Genomic DNA, 22,494 nt, shown 5'->3' on the forward strand with positions numbered 1-22,494 from the left:
AATCACCCTCTGGAATCCCATTTCTCATGTGTAAAGGGAGAAATGTTTATCATCTAGTGTTTTTATTCATGCTTCATTTTATTCCACATTCTCATAATGCAGCATAAGCTCTCCTTGACTTACAATCCCCTGATATCAATAGGATATGTATAATATGATGCAATTGATCACTTTTTCCCCAGTAGATTTTCTGAAAAGTACATTGGATATTTTTGTTTTCCTCACAAAATTAGACCTCCTAGGCCTAATGTCACACAGAATGTAGAATTTCAAAGTAGACCACCTGGGTTCAAATCTGTGCCCTATGGTATTGTCCGTCCTTGCTCGACTTGATTTCTTCATCTGCAGGATAGGCATGATGATAATCCCTTCTTCAGGGTTGTGAAGATTCAGTGATACAATTCATAAAGCACTTGGGACACACATGGTGCTTAATAAATGTTATCCATTATTGGCATAACGACCTTTCAAAATGCAGAACTTCTATTTTTCACAATAATCGTGGTATGAGGATGTTGGATTCAAATTCTTTCTGAAAGCAAAAGCAGACAGGTTTCCCCTGTAGTTTGGTGGTTTAGCAGCTTGTGATGAGCAGCTCCTTGGAAATTCCAAAAGATTTTATTTGATCTTTGCAGCCTAATCTTTCTAAAATGGAGATATGATCCCATCCCCTCCCCTGTAAAATCCTTCCAGACTCCCTCTTGCATTTGACATCTATTCAAATACCATGGTGTTCAAGATCTCTAATCTGCCCCTGCTTCTCTCTCCAGCCTCACTCTTCTTCTCAATTGTTTTTGTTTTTGAGATGGAGTCTCGCTCTGTCGCCCAGTCTGGAGTGCAGTGGTGCAATCTCAGCTCAGTGCAAGCTCCACCTCCCGGGTTCATGCCATTCTCCTGCCTCAGCCTCCCGAGTAGCTGGGACTACAGGCGCGCGCCACCACGCCCGGTTAATTTTTTGTATTTTAGTACAGACGAGGTTTCACCATGTTGGCCAGGATGGTCTCAGTCTCCTGACCTTGTGATCCACCCACCTCTGCCTCCCAAAGTGCAGGAACTACAGGCATGAGCCACAGCACCCGGCCTTCTTCTGGGTTCTTAAATGTTCCTTGTTCTTTCAGGCTCATGGATGGGTGCTTCCGTGCCTCTCTATGAATTCTTTACTCTGCCTGATATATTTTTTCCCTTATTTCCAGCCCCCTTTTCTTTCTTTCTCTGCCCTGTCTTCTTCATTCAAGTTCTACATGTCTTTCAAGGCTCAGGTCCAATGTCAACACCTCCAGGATGAACGGTGTCCTTTGTAAGTGCTGCCAGGGTATCCTGCACTCCCCTGTAATTGCAGTTACCACAAAGAGCAGAAAAAGATAACATGCTTCTTTTATAAAGCATCTATAACATTTTATCACAAGTATTTGTCTTTGTCATGATGCTGGAGCCTGTAGTAGATAGTGGCTCCTTGAGTTGGAGGTGCATTTTAATCATCTTTCATTCATCTCAGCACCTGACCCATAAGTGGTGTTCAGCAAAGAATTGTTGAATGGGGCAATATCTAGAAATCTGCCACAGGATAGGCTTTTTACCTAAAATTGTGAATAATAATATCAGCTACATGGCTTCCAGAGAGAAGGTCAAAGGCATGTACTGCATATCACTAATTACTTGGTGATATGATTTGATCTAGTATCACTGAATGCCATAGTGCAATGAGGTACACTACATCTCTCTAATTTTAAACAATTTATGGCCAGTTAAATTGACTGTGGCATCCTGCTCAGGAAGGGAAATCTGCAGATGTGAACTCTCTATGATTCCTTAGCATTAACTTGTCTAATGGACATAAACTGTTCTCCAAAGGGATGACAAAAGTACAGCTACTAGAGAAATCTGGCAACTAGATGGTATTCAGTGGGGATAGTTCCACCCTCTAGGGGACGTGGTGGAATTGCATGGGGGAATCTTCAGCATTAGAGTGTTGGGGCGGAGGTGGCTGTGCTACTGGCATTCACTGAGGGGGACTTAGTTGTAACCAAGATCCTACAATGCGCAGAGCAGCCCGCACAACAAAGACTTGATGTCCATCAGCATGACTTTGGAATGTCCACCATTACTACTGGTGAAAAAAAAACGTAATCCCATTTTACCTATATTTGTTGCACTGCCCTAGTATACACTAAATTCTTCAGATATACAGCCACTGTGCAAATCAAAGGATGATCAAACTTTGCTGGGAAAAATCACATTAATGACATCAGTGTGATTGTGTTTATCTGAGTTGCCAGAATTACCAACTGCATCCGTCTGGATTTGAAGCTGTCACATCATGGTGATTTTGAATAAGGGGTTAGCATCTGTCTTTTTTAAGTCTGCCCAAACCTTTACATTTAGAAATTAGTTACTTCCCTTTCTTTCTTCTTTCTGTTTACCATTGGGGCATGGTATTGATTTTTTAAAATTATGTGTGTAGTGAGTTATCTATAAATTTCATTTTAGGACTGATAAAGGGATGTCACAGAATATTTGTTCTAAGGAGAGCTCATTTTGGGGTCCAAAGGGGCTGAGAAACACTGCCTTTGAAGCTTAGGCTTATGCTCTTAAAATCTCCGATGAATTTTGTGCACAGAACCATCAAAATCTCAAAGCAGGTCTTCCGTTGCTGTTCGGATCTGTTTGTTTATGCATGTCAACTCCAGTACAGACTAGCTGCAGGAACTTGGGCAAGTTGCTTCATTCCTTTGTGCCTCAGCTTTCAAATCTTTAAAATGGGAATTGTAATACTTTTCTGTTGGGGTTGTTTAGAGCATAAAATAAGTTAATACACATTGATGCTTGGCTCATAATAAGAGCTTTAATAAGGTAACCTTAAAACCATTAAAAGGACCAATATACCACAAACATAAATAAAACTAGTCTAATGGTATAGGAGTGCACCAAAGAGCATGTGTATAAATGTCCATCCTTTTACATGCAGCTGTTTCTTTCCTTAATTATTTTGAGCAATTTGGGTTACCTGGAAGTCAGGCCACTTTTAGATACAACAAGATAAAGCAGGAGACTGGAAGTCAGAACCCCTCTGCCTTTAGACTGAGCAGAGGCCTAATGTCTTTGAACTTGTTTCCTTAACTAGAAAACGAAGAGACAAGGCCAAACAACTCTCTTAGGACAGAATTCTGCCTCTAACTAGTTGTGTTTGGAAACTGAAAGTGACATATGATAGCATGAATTCCTATAAATCTGGGCTTTCAAACCACACCTGCAGGGGCCAGGTAGGTAGCATAGCAAAAAATAGATGGGCCAGGTGGGGAGACCAGGCAGGAGGCTGGCAAATGGCAGGTGTCCTGTCTGAAGAGGACTGACCTGACCCCAAGGCAGTGCAGGACCCCTGGTGCCACGTCCTCCATGTCACGAGAAGCCAGAAATCCAGATTCTTATGAGAAATGTCCCAATGATGAATTCTCCATAGGCCAAACACATCAGAGGGCTGTAGACTGAGACCTCCATAAAAATTCACTTCCTTTGCTGCTTTCACGAGCCCTGATATGGAATTTTTTTTTAATTTTAAAATATGAAGTATGTGTTAAAGACATTTCCTTTTACTGAATAGCAAAAACATCGCTAAAGAGATAAAATGAATCACTTTAAAATTTCAATAGAGTTCATGAAAACATAAAGTATTTTATTTATTCTAATCCAACAAGATATATGCCCAAATATATAGTCATCAGACATAAAATTCAGTGGCACTGGAGATATATATAATATTAGATGATTATACCAATAGCTAGACTTTGAACTCCACAGTTATTAACATAAAAATTACAGTATGACTACTAAATAATTAGTACAGTCAATGTGGTAAATACATTAAATTACAAATATTTACATTTGTACATAGCTCATTTTACAAATAAATGTTTTAAGCCCCAACTGTCCAACTTTCACTGAAACACTAAACGTTGCTGAACAAAAAGTCTGCAATAAATACTCCCTCCAGTGAGTGGGGGAGATGATTTTACATAGACTCTGTGTGTTACAATGAATGTCTGAGTATATATTTAAAACTTTAAACTCCTCATGTGATTATTGAAACCTTGTATTCTGGAAAAACTCATAAACAAAATTTAATTATTTATTTAAAAAGTAAATGTTCTCATTATGCTAATATTCATGGTTAGGTTACTCCCGAAATCATAAATAGATTGTTCACTGCCCCCTGAAGTTTACCTAATAGTTAATTTTTTAAGTTAACCTTTGATAATTACAATTAGGTATTTTTCTTTGCTTATTTATGAATATATTTCTATCATAACTCAATGAACAACTTATATGAAAAAGAAACATGCAGCCCTTTTCTAAGCAGTATAGCTGAATGTCCAGTAAAACATTTTCAGCCAGTTTGCAACTTTAAAGTCAAACTGCTGCATAGTTTGAATAAAAGTAGCATAAATTGAAATATAATGATCACATGTTTGCAAAACTAGAAAACAGTTCTCTGGTTTAGCCTTTCTGTGATTGGAGCCAGAAACTCTCAAATTAGAAGGTGCTGTATTTTCCCCTAGCATGCTCCTCTATGACACCGATCAGTTACAAGGGAAATTTTCTCAGAATTGCATGTGGCAATGGCAGCAGGGCTCCACCTGTCTGCCATTTGACTGAGTTGTGGATTCATGGCCTGGGCGTGTCAACTGGAGCTGAAGTCTGGACAGCTCTTCCCTGGCAGCGGGGGCTCCTGCTGGAGGGGGTAAGCGAAATACTGGGGTGACACCAGGAAACCAGATGGCTGAGCCAGGTGGATTGAGTGGCTCGTGGTGTATGGCGGGGGCGGTGAGGGCACCAGGCAGCCCGGCTCAGCCCTCGCAAAGGAGAACCTGCGGATGGAGCCGCCTGTGGAGCTGGAGCTCGTGGCTGTGCTGGACTGCCGGGAGGGTGCCCTGGGGCTGGTAGAGGTCAGGATCATGGGCAGGGTCTCTGTCTGATAGCTGCGGAGTGAGAAGCGGATTGGCTGCTGCGAGGGCTCCTTGGGTCTCAAACAGGTGCAACAATAAATAGCCACTACAGAACCCAGGATGATGAACGCAATGAAGATGGAGCCGACGATGAGAAAGGGGACGTAGACAGGCTCTAAAAGGCAAAAACAGACATAAACAGATGCTCGGATGAGGATCTCCCAGACTCTGCTTGGGCAGCTGAGGGTTGAGAGGTGGGAGACTCAGTACTATCACTGTTGTCAGCTCAGTTTTTCAGAGCTTGTTAATGGTAACCTCCAAAATGCAATGCAAACCGTGATGGTGGAATATTCTTGCTACTCCTAGCAGGGAGAAAGCAAATGGATACCGTAGCCTCTGTTAGCAATTAACCATCATATTGCACATCTGGAAGTCAGAAAAAAAAAACGGAATCTCTTCTCCTATTCAGGCACTGGAGGGAAAGGGTGAGTTTTAGGGGTTAAAATAATTCTAGGTTTAAATGCAGGTTTTAGTAGTTTGATCATGGTGAGCAGTAAGAGATGTGACCCCTCTCTTAGGCTGGCAATCCATCTCCCATTCAAGAATCTCCAGTCTAAGCAAAGAGAGCCAGGCCTATTAAATGAGCTTCTCCTCTACACACAGACCCAGGATTTTATGAGACTCCAGAAAGAACAGTATAAAGAAATTCACAGAGGGCCCCAATCTACTGTGTCTCCTACCATACACCACAAATTGCCAGCTCTGGCTGCTTCTTTCCAGGAAAGATTTGGAATACCCACTCCAGCTGCCGTGCCTCTCAATTCCCATCCAAGCCTGGGAAGTCAGACTGAACTTTAGGTAGATCACGAGGCAATTCTTGGTGTCCACGGCCCAGACTTTCTATAAAAGCATCCCTCAAACAGAGCAAATTCCAATTTCCCCTTCTCTCTCTACAAGGCAGACATCAAATTTCCAAGCCCAGAGGCATCCCCTTGGGCAATTCTCCAGGTCTCTCCCCTGATAGAGCCGCGCTAGGACGCAGCCTCCACCTTACAGGTAGAAGAAAGAAAACCTGCATTGACTAAGTCCATACTGTGTGCCTGGCTCTTTCTTATTCATTATCTGATTAAAGTCTCATGGAGACCCTGTGAGATGGACATGATAAGCTCCGTTTTCCAGATGTGGAAATAGATCAGAGAAGTTTGTGCCTTCCCACAGACAGAGCCAGTGAGGGACAGGTAATTATCAACTATTTGTGGGCCACTAGGCATAAGCTCTTCTGTGTCCCTCCCATTCTCCCCTGTTTACTAGCACCAGTGTGCAAGGCAAGGCAAAGGTAAGTAACTACCATTTACTGAGCCCTGCGCTCCAGCATTCATACACTCCCACGTCACCAACAACTTAACTCCTTTGAGAGCAATATGCCCACTCTAGAACTGAGAAGAGGTATCCAGAGCAGTTAAGTAACTTGCCCAAGTTACACCGCGGCAAGTGACAGCCAAGGTCCATCAGGGTTTGCCTGATCCCAGACTCAGTGAGTGTGGAGACTGCCTCTCCCTTTTGCTGTCCTCTGGCATCCGAGCCGAGTAGGGAGCGCAGAGGGAGCCCCTGCTGCAGACTGGACAATTGCACTTACTCCCAGAGGGCAGCTGGGTCCCTCAGGGTGAGCAAGGGAAGCTGTGGGGAAGAGTCTGCATTTTTCTAACAGGCCAGGACGGCCTAGATTTCCCTTTCAGCTGAGCATCTTTTCTCCAGAAACTACTTCCCGAATCCTCTAGATTGGAAATGTTGACCCCCAACATTCACCCTCTAGTGGAGCACTAATGGAGGCAGACTCCTCTGTCCTCTGGGTTACCAGTTTGCAGGGAGGGGTCGTTGGGGAACCCTTAATGATCTCTCCAGCCTCTCCTCCCTTTCCCGGAGACCTTCTCTTGCCGGCTCCAGACCTTGGCTCTCTGGAGTCCTGGGGTGTCTCCCGCTCTCAGCTCCGCCCGCTTCTCCGGTTTCCCCGGCCATAAAATCCTCGCCTCAAGCTCTAAAGCGTTTCCCTGATGTTCCGATTCAGGTGGAAAACTTTTTTTCAAGGTGTAAATTTTCTCTGCTGGGGTCGTGATTTATTCGGCTCTGAAGTGAGCGGAAATTTGACCCGTGTTTTCCGACGTGAGAATAGGGGGCGGGGAAGCCCCTTCGACCCATGTTTCTAAATCTCCACCTCGAAGACCTGGGCATTTCTGAAAGGCGTGACAATAGGGGGTGGGCCGGAGAGGGTAATTCGATGCAGAGAATTGAAAGGAAGTCTGCAGAACGGGGCCGTGGCTTAGAAACGCTATCATAGGACAGAAAAAAAAAGTGACTGGGGTTTCTTAGCCCTGAAGGGCTGCAAATGAGCGAGCGACAAGAGTCGCGATTCTCTGCATTCGGCACTTCCCGAAGCTCCCGAAGTGACAAGGGCGCGCAATGGGACACCCTCGGCCCCTCCACCAGAACCCAAGTCTACCCTGGCTTTACCCGCACGACCCTTCTCCCAGGAGCTCCAGCTGTCTTCCCCCGGGCCACCAGGCACAAGCCCCGCGCTCCTCACTGTCCCTGGCAAACTTTCCCTTGGGCCGACCCGCAGAGACCGCAAGTGGCGGGAAGCGGGACTGCAAATGAATAGAGGACCATCATCTGAAACGCGACCACCCACTCATCCCTTGATTCCCCCCACCCGGCCGCGTCCCACTGGCGCACAGACCCAGGAAGGCGCACAGACCTTCCTGGGTCTTTGCATCCTCCCGCGCACACATGCAGCCGCCGCCGTTAGGCGGGCGGGGATATGTCCCCGTAAGCCCCGCACTTACGCGCGGTGATGCCTGGGTGCTCCAGTTCGCCGCGGTCGTTGGTGCAGCCGCCCTGCTCCAGCCTGGCGTCGGCCGCGGCGCAACAGTAGCGGAGCGCGCAGGAGCCGCAACAGATGGTAGCGTCCAGCGTGTCGAAGTCCTCTGGACACTGGAAGCCCTCGTGGTAGTTGCCCTGCACGTCCACCCAGCCGTGGCAGTACTCTCCGGACTGCTGGGCGCCCGCCGGGCCCCAGCGCAGCCAGCCAAGGAGAAGGCAAAGCGCCAGCAGTTTCCTCATTGCCACTGGGCTCCCTGGGCGGCCGGGAGCAGGACGCAGCTGGAAAGCGAAGGGCTGAGCCCGGGCTCAGGGCGCACAGCGATTCCGCCTCCCCAGGGACACGTCGCAAGCGGCTGGCCCCGGCGGCCGAAGCCAGTCCTGCGTGGGATAGCAGGGGCCGGGGAGGCGACAGGGGCTGCACTACGAGTTCCGCAGGCCGGGAGTCAGCATGGTGCGCGGGGCGAGTTGGCGAGGGCCCGCGGGAGGCGCCGGCAGAGGCAATTGCTGGGGCAGTCGCTGCCGCCCTTTGCCCGGCTCATAGCGCTCCCCGCGCGAGGGGCGCGCCAGCCCCCCGGCCACCTCCCTCCCCACTCCTCAAGGGAGCCATCGCGCCCGGGGCTGCCAACTCCAGCGCCGCACAGAGTCCCAACTTGTGGCGATCGCCGGGTCCCGAGAGGAGCCGGAAGAAAAGAATTGGTTCCCCACGTGCGAGTACCCCGGACAGGCGGCCGCTCAGCCCCCGCCCCTATCTGTCACAGGAGGAGAAATCAGCTCCGCCGCGGCCAAGTACAAACGGCCGCGGGGTTGCTGACAGCTCTGCCCGCAAGGCGTCCTTTAAAAAGGAAGAGGGAGGAGGAGACAATGAGGGTTAAGAAAGAGTCCGCCCTCCCGGGTCGCGCCGCTGGAGCTAATCACAGCGGGTGCGGCGCGGGCTGAGGGTCCTCTGCGCTTTCTGGTTCGCGCTCCATCCTCCGCCTCTCCCCGGCCACCCCCGCCCATGCAGCTCCCCCAGGACTTGACTCTCAACCTGAAGGTATCAGACTCTCCCCTCCCCCGCCACACACCCCAAATCTCTCACAGTCCGGAAATCTCTGCCGAGTGACGTTGAGGGCTGCCGAATTCCCGCGTTTATCCACGCACGTGGGCGCGCGAGTGGAGACGCTGGATTTACTTTTCAATGGATATAATGCACGAATGCGGTGCAGTCATTGAAGTTTGTCTAATCATCTGTGCCCTGTTGCACAGACTCAGACTCGTTCCTGGGATACCGCTTCTAAAGGTTCAGGACGAGAGCATGGTTTTCAGGTGTCGCCAACATGTGCTGAGCTTTCCACCTACGTTTCCACTTTTTCTGGGAGGAACGGCACATTTTCACAAGCACACACACACACTCGCACTTTTTCCGCCGAGTGAGGGATTGCCGGTCACCTCTGCCAGCCAAGGCCAGCTCGCAAAACCTCAAAGAGCACGACTTCTCCGTTCACGCCCGCAAAGGAAATAAAGGAGCAAAATTAATGATAATTGAGCAGAACTGAACTTCTGTTCAGGGAAAGAAACACATTTATTTAAATGATGTGTCCCCTGTGGGCTATTTTCAGGGGCACTGCTCCGTTAGCGGCCTAAGTGCCTTATGAAACTGGTGTTATGTGAAACCTGGGCCAAACGCAAGCATTTATTTTGACTGCATCCTGAACTTCCAATCATCGTCTATTGGTATGTGTGAATATGTTCGGTGTATCTCGGCTTATTTGTCAAACACGCTGCATACCCGTGTCCCTGAGTTAGGTGTCGGCAAGTTGAGTGAAACAAAAGGAACAAAGTGTTCTCAGCTCCAGCGACACAAGGTGCGCGGTCAAACGCATTTTTCACTCTCGCAGCTTCCTGATGAACTGAGTCGATTCCGGAGAAACTTTTTTAAAAATCTCCCATTAAAAAGATTTTTTTAAATCTAAGTTAAAGTGTACTTCAGTTAAATAATTACTTCTGATTTCTAATTTTAGGTATTGGGATTAGCTTTAAGTTATGTGGCTGCTGAAAATACATGTCCAACATTTCACACTTTAAGTGGGACTGTGTGAATACTTAACTTTATTGCTCTCTTAGAATTACATATTTCTTAGGACAATACGAAGCTATTAAGTAAAAACAAGTTGGAGCTTTCAATAACAAAAAATGAAACAGTTTTTTAGTTGAATAGTTTAAGCATATGGGAAATTGTTTTGCAGAAATTTCTTAGATATTGGGTTTTTCATTTACAAAAAAAAGTTCTTGCCAGACTTAATCTTTTTTTTAACTCTAGTTGTTTTTCAGGAGTGTTGTTTCAATTATATATATACATATCCTGAGCAATTACAGGAAAATGTCACTTAGAAACACAGCAAAAATGAGATATAATGATTATCATCAGATGATAAAAATTATGACATGTTTACTGCTAATAACTTTCCCAGAACACACCTTTTAATATTAGTTTTTGTTAAAATTTAGAGGAATTTCATTACATCATAACTGCATAAAGTTCTGCAGCAGCAGCAACCTTTGCTGGTCCCCCAAGGGTCAAGTTTCTCTCATTATCCAGCTGTTCTTTGATAGCATTAATATTTTAAGGAGTGATTTGTTGGCACTTACCTCCCATTAATTACATTCTCCATGCCACAATGGGATTCTTTTTCCTTGGACACCAGCTATAATTAATTCCCTCATTCAAAGCTCCTGTGTACTTGACTTATTTAGAGGGCATTTTACCCAAATTTAGTTTGATGATATTTACTAATGGAGAGTAACCAAACCTCCAAATTACTTGATTCTTCATAGATCTGACTTGTGTGAACAGTAAACAACTGTGCACCGTGCTTCAGATCTAGGTCCTCATCCTAAGTGCCTTTAAAACCATTACAACAATCAGCTTCAGGAGTTTGCCTGGGCGAGGGGTTGGGGGGAGGCAGTGATATGTTTGGTTTCTTGTCATAGAAGATCTCTGCAAATTTTCCATTGTCAAATTTTAACTTCAAAACTGACGCCCTGAGAATCCTTTTCACCAACAGAAAGAGAATATTCACCACTTTTTAGATGTGTAATCATCCAAAGTCTCTGTTATTCTGTAACTAGTTTAATAGTAAAGGAAGATGAAAAAGTTCTCATAGACACCCCTGAAAGACTCTAGGGGGAAGACATACAGATAGAAAATAAAGTCCACAATATCTGTGGTATTATGAAGAGGTTTTGGAAATTCTTTATTGTTTCTTATCTCAGTAACACAAATTCCATATTTTGGTCAAGAACATAATCATAAGAGATCATTTCCCCAGCCTACATACATTCTCTTGTGGCCCTGCCTCAAGGAAACTCTGTAGGAAGTGAGTTAAATGACATGATGTCTGGAATATGCTTTAATAAACACAAGCAAGAAAGAAAGAGAGGAGAGAAAGGGAGAAAGAAAGGGAAAGAAAAGAGGGAGGGTAGGAGGAAAAAGAAAAGATAAGTGAGCAATAGAGATGAGAAGATGGGCTAGGCAGAACTGAAACACAACTGGCAACATGTTGGTAACTGTAGCTGGCTGAAGGGAACTTATAAAATCAAAATGCAACTCTTTTTTTCTTTTCTTTTTTTTTTTTTTTTTTTTTTTTGAGATGGAGTCTCACTCTGTCGTCAACGCTGGAGTGCAACGGCATGATCTCGGCTCACTGCAACCTCTACTTCCCGGGTTCAAGCAATTCTCCTGCCTCAGCCTCCCAAGTAACTAGGACTACAGGGGCCAACCACCATGCCTGGCTAATTTTTGTATTTTTAGTAGAGACGGGGTTTCACCATGTTGGCCAGGCTGGTCTCGAACTCCTGACCTTAGGTGATCCGCCCGCCTCAGCCTCCCAAAGTGCTGGGATTACAGGCGTGAGCCACTGCATCCAGCCAATGCCTAATATTCTTAGGACATATTTGCTGACCATATTTTTAAACTTTGTTCTGGCCAGACCTGGTGGCTCATGCCTATAATCCCAGCACTTTGGGAGGGCGAGGAGGGAGGATCCCTTGAGCTCAGGAGTTCAAGACCAGCCTGAGCAGCATAGTGAGAGCCTACCTCTACTAATAAAAATATAATTAGCTGAGCATGGCGGCACATGTCTGTAGGCCCAGCTACTCGGGCAGCTGAGGTGGGAGGATCACTTGAACCCAAGAGGTGGAAGCTGCAGTGTGCAGCGGTGGCACCACTGTGCTCCAGCTTGGGTGAACGGTGAGGCCCTGTCTCAAAAAAAAAAATAAAAAAGAAAAAAATTGTTCTGTCAACTTATCTTTTTTATATTCTTTGGAGCTCAGTGAATGATTTGAGAAAACCAAAAGCAGGGGAGTGAAGGGCCACATGGATCAGAAAGGTTTGGGAACTAAAATATACTGAGGAAAAAGGAGGAAGGCTGAAGGAATGCAGAAAACAAGAACAAAAACAAAAAAGGACAATTCAGTGGGCTATGGAAGAGTCTACTCCAGCTCATTTGCATTGGCCTCAGAAACAAAATGAAAAACAAGAGTTCCTCAACCCTCCCTCAAGTTTGCTTGTGGAGTGACTTGTTATCACTTTCCTTCAATTCAGAAAAAAACACTTTAATTTAATTTTCCTTTAATTACCTTGCCCATGACTTCATGGAATTCTCTTCCTTGGATCGCTTGCTGTAAATCTCTTACTCCAGGCCCCTCTCAATCTGAGTTACTCGAAAGGTGTTTTCTCTGAAATTTGCTGTGGCGCGTGTTTACCCTAGAGAATAGCAAGGTGCCTAGAAGGACACTCTCAGACCTGGGCAACCCAGCCCCAGGCCAGGCCCCTCTTCCTGCCCTGTGTTTCAGGCAGCCTCAGTCTCTTGATTTACCAAAAGAGGGGATTAAGCTAGGGCCCTTAGAGCAGTGTTTCTCCAAAGGCCATGAAATACCTGGGAATCTTGTTAAAATGCAGATCTGACCGGGCACGGTGGCTCACGTCTGTAATCCCAGCACTTTGGGAGGCCGAGGCGGACGGATCGCCTGAGGTCAAGAGTTTGAGACCTGGCCGGGCGCGGTGGCTCACGCTTGTAATCCTAGCACTTTGGGAGGCCGAAGCGGGCGGATCACGAGGTCAGGAGATCGAGACCACGGTGAAACCCCGTCTCTACTAAAAATACAAAAAAAATTAGCCGGGCGTGGTGGCGGGCCCCTGTGGTCCCAGCTACTCGGAGAGGCTGAGGCAGGAGAATGGCGTGGACCCGGGAGGCGGAGCTTGCAGTGAGCCGAGATTGCGCCACTGCACTCCAGCCTGGGCGACAGAGCGAGACTCCGTCTCAAAAAAAAAAAAAAAAAAAAAAAAAAAGAGTTTGAGACCAGCCTGGCCAACATGGTGAAACCTCGTCTCTACTAAAAATACAAAAATTGACGGGGCGTGGAGGCATACGCCTGTAACCCCAGCTACTCAGGAGGCTGAGGCAGGAGAATTGCTTGAACCCGGGAGGCAGAGGTTGCAGTGAGCCGAGATCACGCCACTGCACTCCAGCCTGGGTGACAGAGCAAGAGTCCATCTCAAAAAAAAAAAAAAAAAAAGCAGACCTGACTCACAAAGTCTGCAGTGGGGCCTGTGATTCTGCATTTCTAATGAGTTTCCAGGTGATGCCAAGTGGCTGCATTGAGGATCACACTCTGAGGCCCTCTGGCCTTCCTCTGCCCTGTCTGCAGCCACAGGGGAAAGAGTGAATAGAGCCAGAGGTCGGTGCCCACCCAAAGCCCATTCCCTCCCTTTTTGTACCACTCTCTGGGTCCTGGATCCCAGCACTCCCTACTCAAAGAGGCCAAAAGTTGCTTCTAGGCTGCACAGAAGCCTCTTCCTGATTTTAAGAGGTTCTGGCGGGAGGTGTTTCAAAATTTGTACACATAGGCTGGGATGCCCAGACACATACATGGGAGGCCCCTTGCAGTGCAAGATGAAGTCAGGTATGGGAAGAAAGAGGAAGTCAGAGGAACAGACTCAGGCTGGTGGCTTTCATGACTTTTCCTGCCCTGGCTTGAAAATGTGAGAACAGGTCTGTTGTCCAGTATGTCATAGAGACTCTGTAAGTGGTCATACAGGGTATAAGGGATTGATTGAATAAACAACAAAAGGAACGTTAGCCATTCCATAGTATTAAACCACACACATTACAATTTTGTGTTAGGGCATCTGTCTTCCCGGTTAGTCTGACCTCCTTTTACTTTATTGGATCCTAGGACCTAACACATAGTGGGTGCTTAGTGAATGGTGAATAAATAACTGGCCAAAACAATGAGTGGCTACTCAAGAACTTGTTGCAACTGAGTGACATCCGTTTCACGATTATACAGAACTGCAGCAGAGGAGAGCAGGATGAATTCCCAGGCAGGGGGTATTACAGAGTCTTCTCCTGGTGATTTAGTCATAACTGTAGTGCATGAAGAACTGTCCAGTGTGTCAGCACTGCCAGAATAGGGCAGCCACCAGCCCATCCCCCATGGAGAGAGTGGTGACACTTGTCCTAGAGAATAGAGGTATGATGCAAAGAAAATCTGCCAGGACAGGAGAGTGTGCCTCTTACTAATCACATGACCTTGAGGAAGGTCATTTCTGGGTACTGCACTTCAGCTTTTGTATCTCTAAAATGAGGGGTGTGGGAAGGAATAATCCTTATCTTGAAAGATTATTGTAAGGATTCAAAATAAAACATGTAGCAAGGATGCAAAATAAAACATGGAGTGTGGCACAGAGTTGGCACTTCATAACCGGTAGGTATTATTATTACCCACCACCAGCTGATTTGAATCTGTAATCAAATAATCATGGCAAGTTTCCTGCTAACCAGAGTAGGCCTGTTCCCCGGTTAATTTGAATAGATTATTTACAATTCCCCTTCATTCATTCCCTTATTCATTAAATACGCCCATTCATAACAACTGGCAATTGAATGTTGATTATTCATTTTTACAGTTGTTCTCCTGAGACATGCCCAAAGCTAGGAGAAGAGGAGGATAAGAGTGGGTGTCAGATGATCACAGCGTAAGGACAGGCCTTACTGGACAGACCTTATTTCAGCTGGATTTCTACAAGGTGTAGCCCCAAGCACAGGTGGGCATTTAATAAGTATCCGATTAGTCTGTGATTCCATATTATGTCAGTAGAGATGTAATTTATTAACATGGGCTCCTGGCATCCTTCCAGTGCATGTATAATAGAATGACATTTTTCATGCAGAAATATAAATTAAATTAATTGGCATCCGTATTTAATTGAAATTTCCTCGACAGTAGATGGATTCTCCCCTAACACCACCCCTTTCTCAGCAAGGGGCATTTCCTGCTGAGTGCTTGCAGACTGAAGAGAGGCCAGCCCCCATTCCTGGGGCTCCCCGAGGAGCTGGCTTTCAGCAGGGTTTAGAGCAGCACGAAAAGTGAACTGACCCTGGAAAAAATGGTAAGTTGCTGCTCAAGGGCCATGTGTGCTTTTGGTGGGGGAAATATTTTATGGAGGAGAAAGAAAACACAGAGGATTCTTGTCTTGTTTCTGTCTTCTTACTTCCCTTTTCACCTTTACCAGCCATAGCACAATGTTTTGAGAATTTTTAAGTCACCTTTAAAGTTTGTAAATCATGTGGAAATGATTTACATTTTTGCAGCGTTCTTTTTTGAAATCTGTTATGTAATTGTTTGCCAAACGTATCTTTTATTTTAATTCTTCTCCTTCTCAGGTAGTCTGGGTTTAGTTAGCTCTGTTGGTAACTTAAAGGGCCAGTAAGGCAAAGGTCTTGATTTCCTTTCCTGTGGGTCAACGACGTTTCCTCTGTATCCGGAGTACAGAATGCACACTTGACCCTGGCTTGCAAACACCTGTTGGGAGTTATTCAAGGACATCAGCCAGAAAAGTTGGATGTAATAGATACAATCAGATTATGCAGTGTGGCAAGTGAAGTCAACGTGATACCCTCCCACAGCAAATGGGTCAATAGTGCTGTCTTCATAAATGACAATTCAAAACGCTTAACAACTGGCATGCCCTTCATCCTATCATCAGAATTGTAGTTTGAGGATTCTTTCTGCTTCATATTTCCACCTTCTGATTTTGTTCAACCACTCATTCTGTAATCACCCTCATTTTGTACTTCTTTAATGTACTTTTTGTCATCAAAGACAAAAAGAAAACTTGTTCTTTGCATCTTTCTTGGTTTCTCTACTTGAATCGGAATTGAAGTAGCAACCAAAGTTGTAGCTGTCTGCAATGTTATTCCAGTTAAGCCTGTCAAAGACTGAGATTCAGTCACTCTTCCTTTTTTTTTTTTTTTTTTTTTTTTTTTTTTGAGACAGAGCTTTGCTCTGTCACCCAGGCTGGAGTGCCAAGGCGCAATCTCAGCTCACTGCAACCTCTGCCTCCCGAGTTCAAGCGATTCTCCTGCCTCAGCCTCCCTAGTAGCTGGGATTACAGGCATGCACCACCACGCCCGGCTAATTTTTGTATTTTTAGTAGAGATAGGGTTTCTCCACGTTGGTCAGGCTGGTCTCGAACTCCCGACCTCAGGTGATCCACCCGCCTTAGCCTCCCAAAGTGCTGGGATTACAGGCGTGAGCCACTGTGCCGAGCCGAGATTCAGTAAGTCTTTAGTGTATATGCTACACCCCTCCCCTCGTCCTAAAAAGGGTCTCACTCCATCACCTAGGCTGGAGTGCAGTGGTGCCATCTTGGCTCATTGCAACCTCTACCTCCTGGGCTCAAGCAATCCTCCCACTTAAGCCTACCAAGTAGCTGGCACTACAGGCACACAACACCAAGCCCAGCTAATTTTTTGCATTTTTGGTGGCGACAGGTTTTTACCACATTTCCCAGACTGGTCTCAAACTCCCGAGCTCAAATAATCTACCTGCCTTGGCCTTCCAAAGTGCTGAGATTACAGGTGTGAGCCACCATGCCTGGCCTACTGTCTGGTTCTAAATTTAGGTTACTCTACTGATAAGAGAATGATTTATATCCCCCATACAGGACCTATCTTTCTAATCTATCTTGCTTGATTTTTCTCCTGGTCTGAGCAGAATTCCTCTCCCTTATTCTAATAAGAGTACCTCACTTTCTCTCATTCTGTGTTGGCTTGGAGGGACTGTCAATCAGTGCTTCACTCCTGGCCAAGGGTTAGGCCTGAGATCTTGCTGAAGCAATCAGAATTCCTTATCTCTCTGGGCCCATCTGTCCACAAGATGTGTTATGTGGACCGTGGGGTTGGGTGGGGCTTCTCCTCCTTCTACATTGTGAACTGTGTGCTTGGGGGAGTCAAAAGCATGCCTCCTGCCTTGTAGACTAGGCCTAAGTGAGAATAAGACCAACTCAGAGGCAAGAGAAGCAAAAGAGAGAGACCTAAAATGTTGGACCCAGTTGCACTTGCAGGTAGCACTGTGCTGCTCATCCCTATGACATGAGACAATACGCTGACTTTCAGCTTAATTCAGTCTGGATTGGGGTTTGGGGGGCTTTTTTTTCCTTGTTTGTTTGTTGAGACAGGGTCACCCAAGCTAGAGTGCAATGTTGTGATCGTGGCTCACTGCAGCTTCTACCTCCCAGGCTCAAGTGATCCTCCCATCTCAGCCTCTGAAGCAGTTGAAACCACAGGCACATGCCACCACACCTAGCTAATTTTTAAATTTTTTGTAGAGACACGATCTCACTATGTTGCCCAGGTCGCTCTCAAACTCCTGGGCTCAAGCGATCCTCCCACCTTGGCTTCGCAAAGTGTGGAATTACAGGAGTGAGCCACTGCGACTCGCCTTGAATTGGGTTTTGATCACATATAACTGAAAGCATCTTGACTGCTATGATAAATATTATGGAGAGAGCTTTAATAAATGGCTGCTGCCTGTAGTTGTTGGGACAGTGAAGCTATGAAAACAGAAGGATGTGAAAGCACAGCATCTGGAACTGTATCATGTATAATGAGATGTTCCATTCACCTCATTAGGCCTTTGGGGCAGTGTGTTTCAGGCTGTAGGTCACAACACATCAGATGGGTCATGAAATCAATTTAATGGGACATAAATGGCATTTTTTCAAACCTAGAGAAGACTAGAAAATAGAGAGTACATCACACAAATTAGAGGTAGAGTTGATTTCATGATGTTTTATTTCAGGCATATGTGTATGAACATAAGTCCTTGGTAGTGATATAAAATATGTTTTTTACTGAGGGACATGATCAAAACATTTGAAAGTCACTGCTTAGAACAAAACTGCATGACAAATTTGAATAGAGTAGAAGCATCAAAAATTTAGCATATTACTATTTATAGGTTCTTTAAAAAAATTTTTTTTTTCTACTACTGATATTTTGTCCCTTCTTGCTAGGCATTTGAGTATACGAGAGATGGTTGGGACGCATGCTTAGAATTAAAGTAGTTAATTAAAAGTGTATCAGGCCGGGCACGGTGGTTCATGCCTGTAATCCCAACACTTTGGGAGGCCGAGGCGGATGGATCACAAGGTCAAGAGATTGAGACCATCCTGGCCAAAATAACCTGTCTCTACTAAAAATACAAAAATCAGCCGGGGGAGGTGGTGCATGCCTGTAGTCCCGGCTACTCGGGAGACTGAGGCAGGAGAATCGCTTTAACTCATGAGCGGGAGGTTACAATGAGCCGAGATCGCGCCACTGCACTCCAGCCTGGCGATAGAGCGAGACTCTGTCTCAAAAAAAAAAAAAAAAAAAGGGTATCAGACTCTTCTACTTTAAGAGAGCTTCTCTGGATTATTTATTCAGTTAGTTTGAGGCTCATCTCTTTATGAGGGCTGTTTTGCCCCCTGGTATTCACCCCTGAGTGTAAGGGATAGGGGAGAGAAGTAGCTTACCTCGCCTGGGAGGGCAAGGGAGTCTGACTGCCCTAGCTGTTCTCCAGATCTCACTGTTGCCTGTGCAGGGGCGCTAGTCTGACCCGGCTTCTGGGAGGAGTCCACTGAAGAGGTCTGTGGCTGGCAAACACTTGGTTTATTTCTAGGCCTGGAAAGGGCCCATGACTCTCCCTTCCCAGCCTGCCCCCACTCTGGCTTTCACAGGTGCTGAGGATATCGCTATCCTCCCTGCACCCCTGTCTAGCTTGTAATGAGCAGTTTGACCCCTGGTCATTGACCACAGGATAAATTACCCTCACCATGTGATATGATTTGGCTGTGTTCCCACCCAAATCTCATCTTGAATTGTAACTCCCACAATTCGCACGTGTTGTAGGAGGGACCCGGGGGAGGTAATTGAATCACGGGGGTGGGTCATTCTCATGATAGTGAATAAGTCTCGCAAGATCTGATGGTTTTATAAAGGGGAGTTCCCCAGAACGAGCTCTTTTCTCTTGCCTGCTGCCAAGTGAGACATGCCTTTCCCCTTCTGCCATGATTGTGAGCCCCCCCAGCCATGTGGAACTGTGAGTCCATTAAACCTATTTTTCTTCCCATTCGCAGGCATGTCTTTATCAGCAGCATGCAAATGTACTAATACACCATGGCAAAGCCACCAGCCGGCACATCAGCTATCTTCCATGCTTCCCCATGCAGCTTGAGGAACCCTTCAAATCCCTCCACAATCCACACAAACCTAGACAGGTTCCAAAGTGCTAGTTGAATCTCTTTATCTGCTTGGCCACCTCTCACTGCCATTTTAACTGGTTTCCCCACTTGGCAGCAAGCAGGGCCACACATCATGGCTGACTCCCCCAAGAGCCGAAATAGAGAAAGAGGCAAACCTCACTCTGCTTTTGACCTTACCATGAAGTTTCTGCTACCCTCCCGTCTCACATGGACTTGGAAAGAAGTAACCAGAATACACTTGTCTCACCAATTGCTTCTTAACTTTGTACCCCTTCTTTTACCACACACTCCACTGGGGCCAACAGGGACAGGCTTTCCCTTTTCTTCCCATGGATCAGGAACTTCCCTGACATCATTTACTGAGTTCTTATGACTTTTTTTTTTTTTTTTGGACATGGAGTCTCCGTAGCTCAGGCTGGAGTGCAGTGGCACGATCTCAGCTCATTGCAACCTCTGCTTCCCTGGTTCAAGTGATTCTTCTGCCTCAGCCTCCCAAGTAGCTGGGACTACAGATGCATGCCACCACACCTGGCTAATTTTGTATTTTTGGTAGAGACAGGTTTTCACCATGTTGGCCAAGCTGGTCTCAAACTCCTGACCTCAAGTGATCTGCCCACCTCAACCTCCCAAAGTGCTGGGATTACAGGCATGCTACCTATCACTTTTAATAAACCAAAGTCACACAGGCATAGGTCTTAATACATAAAGGAGAGTTTAAGGAATTGAGAAAATGTTCAACAGTCTCAAGACCATTGTCTCCCTGTGAACTTTCAAAAGAAATTCCAAATTGGTAGCCAAAACGTGAGCATTGACCTTTTCTTCCTCTTTCCTGTTTTAACAAATTCTAAACATCTGGAGGCAAGTGGATGCCCTTGATTGAATAGGGGGAAGGTTATGAAAATTGTATTGTTAAAATTTTTGACTTAATTTAATAAACATTATCCTTTCACAAGAATAATTTATGTTAATAATTATCATCATATGTGATGGTCAGATTGAAATACACTTAGGTATTGTAAATACTTAGTGCCTGTATACATAAACACACACATGCACAAATATACTTGGTATTTCAACCATGAGATGTGAAGACAGTTGTTCACCATTATTTATAAGAGTGGATGAGCCTGTATAAGCATGGAAATAGCCCTACTTCTCAGTCCAAAAAAGGAATTTCTAAGCAGAAAACAAAGAAAATTTATTCTAGACCAGTAGTCAGCAAACTTTCTGTAAAAAGCCAAAGAGTAAATATTTTAGGCCTTGCCAGCCATATGGCCTCTGTCACAATCACTCAACTCTGAGGTTATGGTATGAAAGCAGCCATGGAGGATACATAAGTGAATGGACATGGCTGTGTTCCAATAAAACTTTATTTATGGATACTGAAACTTGAATTTCATGTAATTTTCACTTATCACCACTTTTTTTTTGACAGAGTCTCGCTTTGTCACCCAGGCTAGCATGCAGTGGCGCAAGCTCAGCTCATTGCAAGCTCGGCTCACTGCAACCTCCGCCTCCCGGGCCCAAGCAATTATCCTGCCTCAGCCTCCCAGGTAGCTGGGACTACAGGTGCTCGCCACCATGCCCAGCTGATTTTTTGTATTTTTAGTAGATACGGAGTTTCACCATGTTGGCCAGGCTGGTCTCGAACTCCTGACCTCAAGTGATCCACTCGCCTCAGCCTGCCAAAGTGCTGGGATTACAGGCACATGCCACCGCGCCCGGCCACAAAACATTATTCTTATTTTAAGTTTTTTTCAACCATTTAAAAATGTAAAAATCATTCATAACTTGTGGGCAATATGAAACAGGTAGCAGGCTGGGTTTGGCCCAAAAGCCACAGTTTTCAAACTCATGTCCTAGATCCCTTTTAAAAGTTTAGGTATTTTCATTTATCCGTCCTTCTTACTCATTTATGATGCAAGTTAATGTAGCAATGGCAGCAACCAAGGCCAGTTCTAACACACCGACTCCGCTGCCACACCCAGCTTGCTAGCACTTCTTACAGGAGAAATGGCATCATACATCTAAGCTAAACAATGAATATGTGACCTGGGCATTTTGAGTGAGATCCTTCCAGATTTGCAAAATACATTCAACTGACCAGAAGAAATTGGTGAAGACAAGGACCATGGTTCTTTATGCCCCCTCCCCAGTCCCCTGAGTTCTTTTTCTGGTTGAACACTGTATGAACACAGAGACCAGATTACAGACTCTGGATAAATGGCAAGAGGAGAAGTTGGTGTGTGATGGACCTGCTCTAGCCGCCATCTTTGTGGACCTGGGTAGTACTGCTGCCAAAACAACACCCTGTGACAAGTCATTGGAATTAATGCCTTGTGCTTTTGGCAAATCCATAAGAAGAAAAGTGAACCCATGAGTGACATGGAGGGAATAATTCAAATACCAAGATCAAGGTCTGATTCCTTAGCATCCAGGCCAAAAAAGGATACATCATGAGTCATCCAGAAAAACTTGCATTATAATCCATATATGATCTGTCTAATAATTTTAAAAAATAGGTTGGGTGCAGTGGCTTATGCCTGTAATCCCAGTACTTTGGGCGGCTGAGACAGGAGGATTGCTTGAGGCCAGGAGTTCAAGACCAGCCTAGGCAATATAGTAAGACCCTGTCTCTACAAAAATAAACATAAAAAATAAAAATTTAAAAAATCAGCTGGGTGTGGTGGTGTGTGCCTGCAGTCCCAGCTACTTGGGAGGCTGAGGGAGTAAAGATCCCTTGAGCCCAGGAGGTTGAAGCTGCAGTGAGCTGTGATTCTGTCACTGTACTCCAGCCTAGGTGATAGAGCAAGACCCTGTCTCAAAAAAGAAAAGAAAGAAAGAAAGAGAAAGAAAGACAGAGAGAGAGAGAGAGGGAGGGAGGGAAAGAAGAGAGAGGGAGGGAGGGAGGGAGGGAGGGAGGGGAGAAAAGAGGCTGGGCAAGACCCTGTCTCAAAAAAGAGAAAGAAAAAGAAAGAAAGAGAGAGAGAAAGAGAAAGAAAGAGAAAAAAGAAAGAAAGAAAGAAAGAAAGAAAGAAAGAGAAGAAGAAGAAAAAGAAAGAAGAAAGAAAGAAAGAAAGAAAGAAAGAAAGAAAGAAAGAAAGAAAG

The 22,494-nt window shown here is 45.5% G+C and overlaps 1 protein-coding gene and 1 long non-coding RNA gene across 2 annotated transcripts in view; one reads left to right on the forward strand and one right to left on the reverse strand.

The window, feature by feature from the left end:
- Positions 1-3,644: 3,644 nt before the first annotated feature.
- On the reverse strand, positions 3,645-8,626 carry SHISA3 (shisa family member 3). The gene is made up of 2 exons (XM_032135954.1): positions 7,781-8,626; positions 3,645-5,115 (listed from the first exon to the last, which is right to left on the reverse strand). The coding sequence occupies exons 1-2, from the start codon at positions 8,055-8,057 to the stop codon at positions 4,676-4,678; spliced, it is 717 nt and encodes a 238-aa protein (XP_031991845.1). The 5' UTR covers positions 8,058-8,626; the 3' UTR covers positions 3,645-4,675.
- Positions 8,627-15,154: 6,528 nt separating this feature from the next.
- Positions 15,155-22,494, forward strand: part of LOC116456985 (uncharacterized) — a 91,510-nt gene continuing 84,170 nt past the window's right edge. The window contains exon 1 of the long non-coding RNA XR_004244864.1: positions 15,155-15,249. This is a non-coding gene — a long non-coding RNA (uncharacterized LOC116456985). The remainder of the gene's footprint in view (positions 15,250-22,494) is intronic.

Source organism: Hylobates moloch, unplaced genomic scaffold (genome assembly GCF_009828535.3).
Source record: "Hylobates moloch isolate HMO894 unplaced genomic scaffold, HMol_V3 SCAFFOLD_17, whole genome shotgun sequence".
Lineage (NCBI taxonomy): Eukaryota > Metazoa > Chordata > Mammalia > Primates > Hylobatidae > Hylobates > Hylobates moloch.

What these genes read in the sequence shown, in the direction of transcription:
- SHISA3 (XM_032135954.1), bottom strand. Translation starts at nt 8,057, where the DNA reads ATGAGGAAACTGCTGGCGCTTTGCCTTCTCCTTGGCTGGCTGCGCTGG. An exon ending in GCACCCAGGCATCACCGCGC is followed by an intron (nt 5,116 to 7,780) that starts GTAAGTGCGGGG and finishes TTTGCCTTTTAG; the next exon opens with AGCCTGTCTACGTCCCCTTT.